The 14,280-nt window shown below is 34.2% G+C and overlaps 1 protein-coding gene across 7 annotated transcripts in view; it reads left to right on the top strand.

Moving 5' to 3' along the window:
- The window catches only part of eef1db (eukaryotic translation elongation factor 1 delta b (guanine nucleotide exchange protein)), a 31,884-nt gene extending 18,179 nt beyond the window's left edge, over positions 1-13,705 (top strand). For 4 of the 7 annotated variants that reach the window (XM_079831940.1, XM_079831936.1, XM_079831941.1 and 1 more), the window contains 5 exons: positions 1,248-1,319; positions 6,147-6,231; positions 7,845-8,140; positions 10,475-10,669; positions 13,584-13,705. In XM_079831940.1, the coding sequence (XP_079688066.1) occupies positions 1,248-1,319; positions 6,147-6,231; positions 7,845-8,140; positions 10,475-10,669; positions 13,584-13,622 (687 nt within the window). In that variant the 3' untranslated portion in view covers positions 13,623-13,705. Of the gene's footprint in view, positions 1-1,247; positions 1,320-4,179; positions 4,252-6,146; positions 6,232-7,844; positions 8,141-10,474; positions 10,670-13,583 lie in introns of all 7 variants that reach the window. The other 3 variants (XM_079831937.1, XM_079831938.1, XM_079831939.1) reach the window with 1 other exon arrangement.
- Positions 13,706-14,280: the final 575 nt, after the last annotated feature.

The raw sequence follows: 14,280 nt of genomic DNA, 5'->3' as shown, positions 1-14,280 counted from the left end.
TTAAAATTATTCCCATTTTCACAGATTCTGCAAGCGGTTCACATACTTTTTCATGCCACTGTATGTGCCATTAGTGTGGATAACATACACTGAGTCCAGTTCAAATATATGTGTAATTAATTGTATGCATTTGGCAGATGCTTTTATCACTCGTTCCCATATTCCCAGGGAACTGAACTAGGGATGCACGATATTAGATTTTTGCCGATATCCGATATGCCGATATTTTTCAACTAATTTTGGCCGATACCGATATTGATACCGATATACGTTTATTTTGTTTGGAAACCACCATTTTGAGCAAAACAAATTTTTTTTTTCATTCTGGTTTCAGATTTCTGAGGTCTCCTTACTAAAAGTATACTTGTTAAAGATAAATAAATGTTAATGAAGTTATTTTTATAATACGAGTATATTTTCTCTAAAAATAACAATAATTAAGTCAGTGATTTTTCACCCCAGACAGATGCAGTTGTAACCGAAATATTTTATTTTTGGATGTAATGTTTGTGCAGATGAAGTGGGCGTGGCATGGCATCAGTTGATGCTTTCTTTAGCTTCAAATAAAAAATATACAATTATTTTAGTGCTCCTTGGATTATTTTTTGTATCATCCATTTCATACAATTTCATTACAGATTAATAAACTGTATATAAAAGTATTTAATTTACAAGTTTTTTACAATTTATTTGTGTATTCTACTTCTCATTTTATTACTGCAACAACAGCGCCTCCACTAAATAGGCTAAATATAAAATTCTCGCGGTCGGGCACTAGGACCTGGAGGAGCTTCAGCTGCTGTGGAGGCTGCTGCGCGCGCTAGAGAGTGGGGAGACGCGATTGTGCTTATTTTGGGCTAGTTTTGTTGTGAAAACCTGGCAATGCTGCGTTGATTCACAAATTCAATATAATAATGTCGATTAATGATGTCAATATAAATCACCATACATGCAATGTATTTGCTTATTTTCACTTCAAGAATGGCCACACGGCTGACATGATCTTATCGCTATAGCACTCCTTTAACACGTGAGTTATTGCAGGCTCATATCAACACATTATCATATCGGCAAGGCATATCGGCATCATTTTTTCATATCGGCCGATTTTTATATTTTAAGCGTTTATCGGCCGATTCCGATGTCGTGCCGATAATATCGTGCATCCCTAAACTGAACCCGTGACTAGCACTGTGCTTCCCTGTTTAAAGCTTCCTCTATACTGAGGTTTCTCTCTCTCGTCTCAGGACACGGGCGCTAACAGTATTCTTCAGGACATCGCTAGAGCACGAGAAAACATCCAGAAGTCTCTCGCTGGGGTGAGTTGAACGGAAAGCCTATGTTTGCTCTTGGAGAGGGACAACCGAGCTCTGTTCTAGGGCTGCACAATTCAGGAGAAAGGCTCAAGGAATTATTAAAGGGTTAGTTCACCCAAAAATGAAAATTCTGTCATTAATGACTGAGCCTCATGTGGTTGGACACCCGTCAGACCTCCGTTCATCTTCAGACACAAATGAAGATATTTTAGTGTAAAGCTGATGCTGAGAAAGGCTTCAGATAGGCCTCCATTGGCATTCAGTACATTTACACTCACAAGACCCATAAAAGGCACTAAAAACGTCGTTACAAAGTCCATCTCACCACAGCGACTCTACAATCATTTTACGATGCGACGACAATAGTTTTTGTGCGCAAAAAAAAATCAAAATAACACCTTTATTCAACTTGTTCTTGTCTTCCGTGTGTGTCTCCACGACGCATGCGCGAGAATATGACGTAGCGCCAGCGTTCGGGAATCCATGAAATGCCACTTTAGCCCCATTTTGAGAACTACAGCGAGACCTAAAGCACGATCAGTGTAGAATTCAACAGCTGAGACACGCGCGTCTTCCTCTGCTCGTAAACAAATCTCTTCTGGGTCATGTGTCCGAACGCCGGATCTGCTCATATTCTCACGCATGCGTCGTGGAGACACACACGGAAGACGAGAACAAGCTGGATAAAGGCGTTATTTTGATTTTTTTTTGCGCACAAAAACTGTTGTCGTCGCTTCGTAAAATGATTGTAGAGCCACTGTGGTGAGATGGACTTTGTAACGACGTTTTTAGTGCCTTTTATGGGTCTTGTGAGTGTAAATGTACTGAATGCCAATGGAGGCCTATCTGAAGCCTTTCTCAGCATCAGATTTACACTAAAATATCTTCATTTGTGTCTGAAGATGAACGGAGGTCTGACGGGTGTCCAACCACATGAGGGTGAGGAATTAATGACAGAATTTACATTTTTGGGTGAACTAACCCTTTAAGGGAATTAATCGCACATCAAATTTGGCTGAGAAATTAGCCCTTAAAGATCATTATTGTGTTAAATGAGAAAAGCATCAAATAGACATTACAAGTAGACATGTGCCGGTAAACGGTAATATGATATACCGCAATAATGAACATGCACAATATTGTTATCGTGGGCACTTCAAAATACCGTAAATAATTATTTATTACGAATTATTCGAATTATTCAGAACCCGTACGGGTTCGGGTCTATATTTTAAATGATCAGCCGGGTCCGGGTCGGGTCACAATCTATTACTTCGGGTCCCGGGTCTGTTTAACATTTGTGTTTAATACCGGAGTCGATCCGGACTCAGAGAACCTGCCCGTGATCAGAGTCAGTCGGCACTGCTGGTGTGTTTTTGTAACTTGCAACTTGTAAAATTAGGATAAGAAAAGTGTGAGCCGGGAAATAAGGTAAAAAAAAAGAAAGAAGAAAAACACGAGCAATCTCTCTCTCTCTCTCTCTCTCTCTCTCTCTCTCTCTCTCTCTCTCTCTCTCTCTCTCTCTCTCTCTCTCTCTCTCTCTCTCTCTCTCTCTCTCTCTCTCTCTCTCTCTCTCTCTCTCTCTCTCTCTCAGCCGTTGCAAGCGCATGGTAATAATGGTTACCTTCATGAGTGATGTGCGAAAAAAGCTAAAAAACAACGAATATAAAGAAGTTAAACCCACGGGCACGTCTTCTGTCCCGTCATCCTTCATGCATATTGTGGACAAACATGAGAAAAAAGTTGAAGTTTGAAGATGATGAAAAAACTGTGAAAAAACAACCTTTTTTCACTGACGAAAACGAGACGATAACTAAATAAAAACTAGTGTTGGATGACAAAAACTATGACGAAAACTTTTCATTTTCGTCAACAAATAAAAACGAGATGTAAATGTTAGTGAGGGTCGATTAGGGAAGAGATCGGGTCAGAACTGATGTCCTGAGTAACAGATGCTGATCTAACCTCTGGAAAACACGGCTCACACACTCCAATCCAGCTCCAGAGCGGCTCAATCAATCAATAACACACATTTATGCCAGACCAGTGTTTATGAACTAATGCTGATGAATAATGACAATGTTTACTTTACCATGTTTATATAGTAATATGTTTTTGATGGTGCATATTTTATCTCCTCATCTGAACTTGAATGAGCTCCTGCAACTGCAATAGAGGCGCAGACATTTCAAAATAAGAGTCCTGGTGTATTTCCAGCTGGTTTATAATTAAAAGTCACGCATTATATATTCGTTTTTGCTTACACAATAAACTGTATTTAATTTAATTTCCTTTTAATTCATAGTCAGGAGGAAAGACCAGTATTTGAAACATATTCAATAAAGTATCAGGGTTATAAAGTTCACTAAAACCATTAAAACAATCTTCATTACTTGAAATTAAATAAATGTTAACTGAAATAAAAAAATATATAAACTTATTTGAAGCTTTAGCTTAACCTGATATGGCCTACTGACTAAAGCAGAAATACAACGTTATAAAACTATAGAGATGTTTTTAAAAACAGACAAAAAAGTGAATTGAGCTCTTTCGTGTATCTTTAATGTCAAAAACAAAATGATGTCAAAATGTCAGTTCAAGTGACAGTCGGTTATGTAACGCTTAAATGCTTAATGATTTACAATTTAACTAAACTCATTAGATTTAGTCGACTAAAACTAAAAACAATTCAGGTGACTAAAACTTTTTAGTCAGAAGACTATGACTAAAACTAAATAAAAATGTATGTCAAAATGAACCCTGGTCTGATGTGCTGTCTATGTAGGCGGCTCGCTAGGGTTTACATTACTCTTAAATCTGTTGACTTCCATGACCTACTCCTTATAAATGATCTCTCCTTTAGCTGAAGACAACCTTGCAGCCGAGTAGAGGCTCCGCCCCTAAAATATCAAACCCCTCCCACCGCTCCTCTCCTGTAAGTGTGTGTGTGTGTGTGCGCCCTGGGATCCACACACAGCTCGTATGCATGTTGTGTTAGGACGGAGTCTATAATGCATGCGTTCCTGTGTGGATCTGTCGTGTGTATAGAGAACACACACTTGTGCGTCTGCATCTCTGTTGTGAGGTTTGTATGAGTGTTATTTTGGTATCGTTGAGATAGTTTTAGTTCACTATAATCATAACTCTGGTTGGTCTGTTGCTCCAGGCTGTACTGTATTTATGTATTTGCTCTGAAATGACCTATTTTGTTATTGTTTTATTTATATTTATACACAAATTCATAGTGTGTGAGTGAATGAAAAGCTAATAATTTAATAATAAACTTGTAAAATTTAATTAATTTTGAAAATTTAAACTAAATATTTAAAAAAAAAATGTATACACAAATTCATAGTGTGTGAGTGAATGAAAAGCTAATAATTGAATATTAAAAGTGTAAAATTTAAATGATTTTGACAATTTAAACTAAATATTTTTTTTATTTTTTATTTATACACAAATTTCATAGTTTGTGAGTTAATGAAAAGCTAATAATTAATAAGTGTAAAATTTGAATAATTTTGAAACAATTTTTTTTTTTTTTATACACAAATTCATAGTTTGTGAGTGAATGAAAAGCTAATAATTTAATAATAAAAGTGTAAAATGTAAATAATTTTTAAAATAAAATCAAAATATTTAATATTTTTTTAATTTATACACAAATTCATAGTTTGTGAGTTAATGACAAGCTAATAATGTATTAATAAACGTGTAAAATTTAAATAATTTTGAAAATAAAAACTAAATATTTAATTTTAAAAAATCATTTATACACAAATACAGAGTTGGAAAGTTAATCATTATTTAATAAAAGTGTAAAATTAAAATAATTTTGAAAATGTAAACTAAATATTTAATACTTTTTTTAATTTATACACAAATTTTAAGTTTGAGTTAATGAAAAGCTTATAATTAATTAATAAAAGTGTAAAATTAAAATAATTAAAAACAAATACTATATATATATATATATATATATATATATATATATATATATATATATATATATATATATATATATATATATATATATATTTATTTATATATATTTATTTATATTTATTTATATTTTATTTTATTTATTTATTAGCTTTCATTCACTCACAAACTAAGAATTTGTGTATAATATTTATATATATATATATATATATATATATATATATATATATATATATATATATATAAATATTATACACTAATTCTTAGTTTGTGAGTGAATGAAAGCTAATAGTTAATAAAAGTGTAAAATTTAAATAATTAAAAAAAAAAAAAAAAAATTAATAAAAAAAATCATTTATACACAAATACAGAGTTGGAAAGCTAATAATTATTTCATAAAAGTGTGAAATTAAAGTAAATAATTTTGAAAATAAATAAAAACAATCCAAATAAAACAATAATGAATATTTTATGTATTAACATGCGTCATGTGACCATTAACCAACATCAAAGAACCGTGAACATACAAATGTGTTGTTAAATTATTGAAATATTGGCAAAATCTCAAGTTAAACATTTTAGCTCAAAGATGTTCGGCTGACAAAAAAACGTTTGGGAAACCCTGTACCAATATAGCAGTATGTGTCATAAACAACCATTTTAAAATATGAAATATTGCACACTGTGAAGAATGCAAATGAATTTCTTTACGAGTTTTGAGGTTCTCATAAACACATTCAAGTTTCCAAATCCAAGCGTAAAGTGTCCTGTAGTTTCTGTGAAGCCTCCGCAGGCTGTAGTTGTGTGTTGTGTTAGTGGTGTGTGTGTGTAAGTGTACAGTTGTGTATGGGAGCAGGGGCTGATGGGAAGTGTGATGTGTGTGTTTAGAGCGCTGGAGGCGGCGCTGCTGATTACGGAGAACTCGCCGCACGCATGAAGAACCTGGAGCTGGAGAACCACAGTCTACACAAAGGTTTGTGTGTTTGTGTGTTAAAGACATTCAATAAGTTTTGCGTTTGCATTTCGGAAGGAATTTAACAAGCCTGGTTTTAATTCTGGTTCAAATTATTCAGTACATTTCGATTTCAACAGAACAATAATAACAAATCTAATTTGTGAACAAATAAATTAGTTTAATTTGTTGTCATTTTACTGTGCTTTTGTCGTTTTTATTATTTTTCTTCTTTTTTTTTTAAATGACTATTTAGGTTTAATTTTATTCCAGTTTGCATGCAGTGTTATTTTAGTATTATTTATAAAATATTATAGTCTTTATTAATTATTTGCACTATATTTTAGTTTATTTTTTACTAATTTTACTATGCGCTTTTGTAATTTTTTTATTTTTTGCTCTTTTTTTAATATTACTATTTAAATTTTATTTAATTTCAGTTTGCATGCAGTAGTATTTATAAACTATTATAGTTTAATTCATATTTTGCATTAGCTTTTATTTTTTATTTTAATAACTATTTTAATCTTAGTTAAATAATTAGTAATTTTACTGTGCTTTTGTCATTTTTATTAGTTTTTGCTCTTTTTAAATAATACTATTTAAACTTCATTTAATTTAAGTTTGCATGCAGTTATTTTAGTAGTATTTATAAACTATTATAATTTTAATTCATATTTTGCATTAGCATTTTAATATTATAACTTTAGTTTAATTTGTAGTAATTTTACTGTGCTTTTGTCGTTTTTATTAGTTTTTGTTCTTTTTTCAGAATGACTATTTAGGTTTAATTTTATAAAAAAAAAATTGCATTAGCTTTTATTTTTATATTTTAATTTTAGTTTATTTTTTACTATGCGCTTTTTGTCATTTTTTAAAAATAATTGTTTCCTCTTTTTTAAATATTACTATTTAAATGTTATTTTATTTTCAGTTTGCATGCAGTTATTTTAGTACTTTTATAGTTTTAATTAATATTTTGCATTAGCTTTTATTTTTAATTTTAATAATTATTTTAACTTTAGTTAAATTATTAGTAATTTTACTGTGCTTTTGTCATTTTTATTAGTTTTTGCTCTTTTTAAATGTTACTATTAAAATTTCATTTAATTTTAGTTTGCATGCAGTGATATTTTAGTAGTATTTATAAACTATTATAGTTTTTATTTATATTTTTATATTAATTTTAGTTAAATTTGTAGTAATTTTACTATGTGCTTTTGTCATTTTTTAAATATATTAAAAATTACTATTTAGGTTTAATTTGTTTTTTATTTCAGCTTTTTTAATTAACAGTTAATAATTTTAGTACTCAAACTTGTTTTAGTTAGGTTTTTTATTATCGAATATTTATATTTTATTTGATTTCAGCTTTTTTAATACTTTTAGTCAACAATAATAACCCTGTTTGTATGCATTATATCTAGTCTTTGCTGTCTTTATCTCTTAATCTCATGCATTTAGCTGTAGCAAACGTCATATAAAATAAACCATAATACTTACTTTGGCGTCCTGAGGTGGACAAATAACATCAGCACATTCGTCATTCAAACTGTCGTAATATTTGCACATGAGCAGCATTGCATTGAACGTGAACACGGATCTAACACGCGTGTTGTGGTTGTGTGTGTCAGTGGTGGAGGATCTGCGTTCTGCTCTCAGTAAGATGGAGAGTCGAGTGTCTGCGCTGGAGAAGCGGTCAACAGCTCCAGCCGTTAACGGGACCGGTCCCGCCGCTCCGCAGAAAGCCCCGCCTGCTCCAGCTAAAGAGGAGGAAGAGGAGGATGACCTTGACCTGTTTGGCAGCGATGAAGAGGAGGATGAGGAGGCCGAGAGACTGAAAGAGCAGCGGCTGCAGGAATACGCCGCGAAAAAGGCCAAAAAACCTGCCCTCATCGCAAAATCCTCCATCCTGTTAGACGTCAAACCTGTAAGTGATTCAGTTTACACACGTACAGGACGTCCTGTCGCAAACAACCACCTGGAGCACTATCTCAAATGCATAGCAACACCCTAGCAACGCCCTGACTACCACTTTAAACACAATAGTGTTATTTCAGTATTTAATATAGTACTGTAGTATTTATAGCTTTTTTTTTTTATTTTAAGTATAGGTTTTGGTAATTATTGGTTTTTGCTTTTCAAAATATTTCTATATAGCTTTAATTTTATTTCCGTTTTAGTGAAATTAGTACTTTGTTTAACTTATTTCAGTTTGTTGCCATGGCAACATTTCTAATTTTCGTTTTCATCTTTTATATTTTTCTTCAGCTTTCAATTGCTGAAAATGATTTTTGATATTTTAGTTTTAGTTTACAATAACACTGATAGCAGCTAACCCAGCAACCACCCTAGCAACTGCCTAGCAACCATCCAGAACAATCCAGCAATTATCCAGAACCTTTAGCAAAGCCCTAACAATCACACAGTACACCCTAGCAACTGCCTAGCAACCATCCAGAACAATCCAGCAATTATCCAGAACCCTTTAGCAAAGCCCTAACAATCACACAGTAAACGCTAGCAACTGCCTAGCAACCATCCAGAGCAGTCCAGCAATTATCCAGAACCTTTAGAAACGCCCTAACAACCACACAGTACACCCTAGCAACTGCATAGCAACCATCCAGAACAGTCCAGCAATTATCCAGAACCTTTAGAAACGCCCTAACAACCACACAGTACACCCTAGCAACTGCCTAGCAACCATCCAGAGCAGTCCAGCAATTATCCAGAACCTTTAGAAACGCCCTAACAACCACACAGTACACCCTAGCAACTGCCTAGCAACCATCCAGAACAGTCCAGCAATTATCCAGAACCTTTAGCAACGCCCTAACAACTACACCGTACACCCTAGCAACTGCCTAGCAACCATCCAGAACAACCCATCAATTATCCAGAACCCTTTAGCAAGACCCTAACAACCACATAGTACACCCTAGCAACTGCCTAGCAACCATCCAGAACAATCCATAAATTATCCAGATCCCTCTAGCTGCACCCTAACCACCACACAGAATAGCCTAGAAACCATCTAGAACCCTATAGTAACACCCTAACAACCACATAGTACACCCTAGCAACCATCCAGAACAATCCATCAATTATCCAGATCCCTCTAGCAGCACCCTAACCACCACCACATAGAATAGCCTAGAAACCATCTGGAACCCTCTAGTAACACCCTAACAACCACATAGTACACCCTAGCAACTGCCTAGCAACCATCCAGAACAATCCATCAATTATCCAGATCCCTCTAGCAACACCCTAACAACCAGTAAACCCTAGCAACTCCTAGTAACTATCCAGAACAACCCAGCAACACACTACAATAGCATCCCTCTAGCAGCACCCTAACCACCACACAGAATAGCCTAGCAACCATCTAGAACCCTCTAGCAACACCCTAACAACCAGACAGAACACCCTAGCAACCTTCTTTAAGAAACACAGAAAACCCTAGTAAACCTCTTGCAACGTCCTAGCAACTACTCATACCACTATAGCAATCTCTTAGCAACCATGGAGAACACCCTAGTAACACGAATCCCTAACCCTACCGCTTAACCAATGATATGGCGGGATTTCCACCAAACTTGATCATGTCATGTAGTTGCTAGGGTATTGTGGGAGGTTGCTATGCAGTCGCTAGGTTAGGGATTGGTGTAAGCAATCAGCACTGTGATTGGCACGACCAATGAAATCTTTAGACCATAAATCCTTCCATCTTTCTGGCCGGACTCGAGTATTTGACACATATTCAATAAAGTATCAGGGTTATAATAGTTCACTAAAACCATTAAAAAAATCATAGTTATTTCAAATTTAATAAATGTTAACTGAAATTAAAAAAAATGCATATATAAACTTATTTGAAGCTTTAGCTTAACCTGATATGGCCTACTGACTAAAGCAGAAATACAAAGTTAAAAAAACTATAGAGATGTTTTTAAAAAACAAACAAAAAAGTGAATTGAGCTGTATTTTTAATGTCAAAAACAAAATGATGTCAAAATGTCAGTTCGAGTGACAGTCGGTTATGTAACGCTTAAATGCTTAATGTATTACAATTGAACTAAACTCATTAGATTTTAGGAGACTAAAACGAAAAACAATTCAGGAGACTAAAATATGACTAAAACTAAATCGCATTTTAGTCAAAAGACTATGACAAGACTGACTAAATCTAAATCAAAATATGCTGTCAAAATGAGCACTGGTTGTGAGCAGTGGTTTATTCTCCGTCTCGTGTTCGCAGTGGGACGATGAGACGGACATGGCGAAGCTGGAGGAGTGTGTGCGGTCGGTGAGGGTGGACGGGCTGCTCTGGGGGGCGTCCAAACTGGTTCCTGTGGGATACGGCATCAAGAAACTGCAGATAAACTGTGTGGTGGAGGACGACAAGGTGGGAACAGACTTCCTGGAGGAGGAGATCACCCACTTTGAGGACCTCGTGAGTATCCAAACTGAAGAGTTTCACACACAGATCAAGTGATGGGACCTATGAAATCCGTTTTATTTTTTACCAAATTCCGTTTGATTTTTTTCTCAAACTCAGTTTTTTCCGTTTTAATTTTTGGGAATTCAGGTTTTTTTACCCTTAACTGTTATTTTAGTCGTAAATGAGTGTGTTTTTAATGTTAATATAATAGAACATAAAACATAAAATAGGAATGACCTTAAATTTTTTGAGGTAACAAACATCACATTTACTTTTCAGAACAAATACTGCATGATGCAACATAACACTGCCCTCTAAGCAGAGGTGGACAAACTACATAACTCTATTACTTGAGTAAAAGTAAAAGTACTACTGGTCAAATATTACTCAGTTACAAGTAGACATGTGCCGGTAAACGGTAATACGATATACCGCAATAATGAACATGCACAATATTGTTATCGTGGGCACTTCAAAATACCGTGAATAATTATTTATTACGAATTATTCCGATTTTTAGAATGAATTTTAAGAATACTTTACCATCAACCGTTTAAAATGAAAAACACGTCAAAGAGGAACTCGCACTGATGTAAATAGACCGTGCATGAGCCGAGCACATGGCGGAATGAGGAGACCCGATGAAGTGCACACTCACTCTCTGACAGCAGAGGGCGCTGACGCAACAGCAGAAACGCAGCCGTTTCCCCAGTAATCACATAACCTAATACATAATACTTAAAGACTTAAGGCTAATCATTTTCAAACTTGCATTTTATATTTTAATCTGGACTAAATGACATGCCCTAGATATTGTTTGAATATGTTCTGACTGTTGTTCAATCACACACTTTACAAGGCTCCAGTATTTAACATTAGTTCCTTCATTAACAAGCTGACAATGAAAAATACTTCTAAAGCATGTATTTATCTTAGTTAAATGTACATTTCAGCATACCTATTGTTCTTTATCATTCTTTTGCACTTTAATCTGTTTTAAATATTTGTTTACTTTAGACATTTTTGTGTATTGCTTTATTGTATTTAAATGTTTGGTTCTTTTGTTATAAGAAAGTGATTTAACCTGTTATAGTATGACAACACTTTTTTTGCAACTTATTTCAATATCGTGATAATACCGTATACCGCGATAAAAGCTTCAGCAATTAATCGCAACATGAAAATTTGATACCGGCACATGCCTAGTTACAAGTGAAAGTTCTAAAAACAGATTTTTACTTAAGTAAAAGTACACAAGTATTTGTTTTTAAAAGTACTTAAGTATCAAAAGTACATTTCCTTTTTTTTATGTCGATGCATTATTTTATTATTGTTGTATAAATGCACATTATGGCATCATGGTGGTTTAAGCCAGTCATTGATGCTCCATCCAACATGCTAGCATACGACTACCTTAAACTCATTTGAATACTTGTATAAAAGTTACAAAGCTCTTCATAAAGCTGCTGTCACTTTAAGGCTGAATGCACGGATCCAATACACTGATACACATCCGATATTCCTCCAACTGTTTACTCTTCTCTTTCTCCCAGACATTTACATTTTTGAACATTTTATGAGACATGCATCAAGTGTATGCCAACTAAACTAATCTTTAATATTTTCATAAAACTGAAACATTTTTTTTTTTAAATATGGCCATGGGTGCACACACTGTGACGAGGAACCATCTTCTTTCATTTTGCTATAAACTGGTCAGTATTCAATGTTGGGAAACTTCACATGACCCTACAAGAGTGATTACTGATAGGCTGTCTGAAAAAACAAAAAAACTTTTAAAAAAAGGAAAAATTCATCCACTGACTTTCAAAGCTGCTACAGAAACAACTTTCTACTTCGAGGGCCTTGGTAGAAATGTAGTGGAGTAAAAAGTAAGATATTTGTCTTTCAAAAGTAGTGAAGTAAAAGTCATAAGTTTCCAGAAAAAATCATACTCAAGGAAAGTACAGATACTCAAAAAGTGTACTTAAGTACAGTACTCAAGTAAATGTGCTTAGTTACTGTCCACCTCTGCCTCGAAGTACTTCAAGTCACAACAAAATATTAGTGCTGTGAATTGATAATTAAAAAAACAAATTAATCGCATTTTTTCTGTAATTAATCATGATTAATTGCAATTAAAAACATTGGAGTTTTTAATATTGTAATAATTTCAGTTACTCTCCAAATTAATTTAGAAACAATTTAAAGACAGCATATTTTAAAGATGTGTTGTATTGTCATGTTTTTATGAATGAAGGCCAGTATTACTGATGTCTTTATGAAACATTGATGACGTTAAATTACAGTATAACTGAAAGCTCCCAATCTCAACATTTATTAGGCTTTAAAAAATAGCTTTTAATTTAATTGACGTTAAAACAATCTTTACATAAACCCATTATAATAAATGTTATATTTACCCGTGGCCTTCACTGTTAGACATAGTCTACACAGAAATTGAATAAAGTTATCAACACCTTTCTTAACAGCATAAATAATAAGTGAAATATAGATGAATCATCATTAAAGCTACAATCTTCTCTGTTCCCGTTGTTTTTTGAACATTAATGACAGACATTATCAGTGCTACTGTCACTTTAAGATCTACCGCTGTCGAACATGATTGGGCCGTCCCGCGCATCTCATTTTCTCTCAAGTTCATTTAAGACTTTATTTTCCTGAGGGCTTAGCATTGAGTTTCTTAACTTTTCCGCCGACGAAAGCAGAGCCGCTTCGCCATACTTTCATTGTTTTGAAGGGGGAGCTGAAATGACGGGAGCATTTCATTCCAAATATGTAAAATTCGGGGAAATTCCGCGTTAACAATAGATTCCGCGTTAATATGCCAATTCCATGATCGCGGAAATCATAGGGCCCTACAAGTGTCACGTCAATCCTGATGTGTTTGTTTTGTGTGTTACAGGTTCAGAGTGTGGATGTTGCAGCCTTCAACAAGATCTAACACACACACACACACACACATGTAAACACTCACGTGCTACTGCTGCTGGATAAATAACGGTTAATAAAGGAGTTTGAAACGTGTTTGTCTTGTTCTCCGTCTTTTATAATCCCATTTTGATTATGCAGTTGAGAATTACAATCAACATTTGTGCCAATGTAGTTCCTGAAGTCTGGGACAGATCACAACTGGGATGAACATCTTCATGGATGGATTGATGGAGGCATGGACCAGTGTTGCCAACTCTCGCCAGACAAATAAGCAACCGCAACTTCAAGCCCTATATTATTTATTATCATCAATATTATTAATAATTAATAATTATAATAAATTATTTTGTATCAATAAATGAGCCTGCAACATATTAAACTGAAACCTCTCAGAGTTAGAAAAGCAAAAACAGATGTGATTTTACAAAAATCATCAAATTGCAATAAAGGGCACGAAATATCTTCCGATCAGCTGTGAACAGAAGAGAAAAAGTGACATGAAGGCCAATTATACTAACCCATAGTCGGAGTTAGTGCACACATATTAGGGGCAGTGAGTAGTGAACACACACACACTGCAAACCTTGAAAAAGATACGCCCTACATCTCAATGTGCATCTGCCCTAAATAGTATTGAAAATTAGTGAAAATGACAAATGTCACACTAT

This window comes from Gobio gobio (assembly GCF_949357685.1).
Source record: "Gobio gobio genome assembly, chromosome: 12".
Taxonomy (NCBI): domain Eukaryota; kingdom Metazoa; phylum Chordata; class Actinopteri; order Cypriniformes; family Gobionidae; genus Gobio; species Gobio gobio.
Note: the sequence above shows the minus strand (reverse complement) of the source record. Positions and strands in the feature narration are given on the sequence as shown.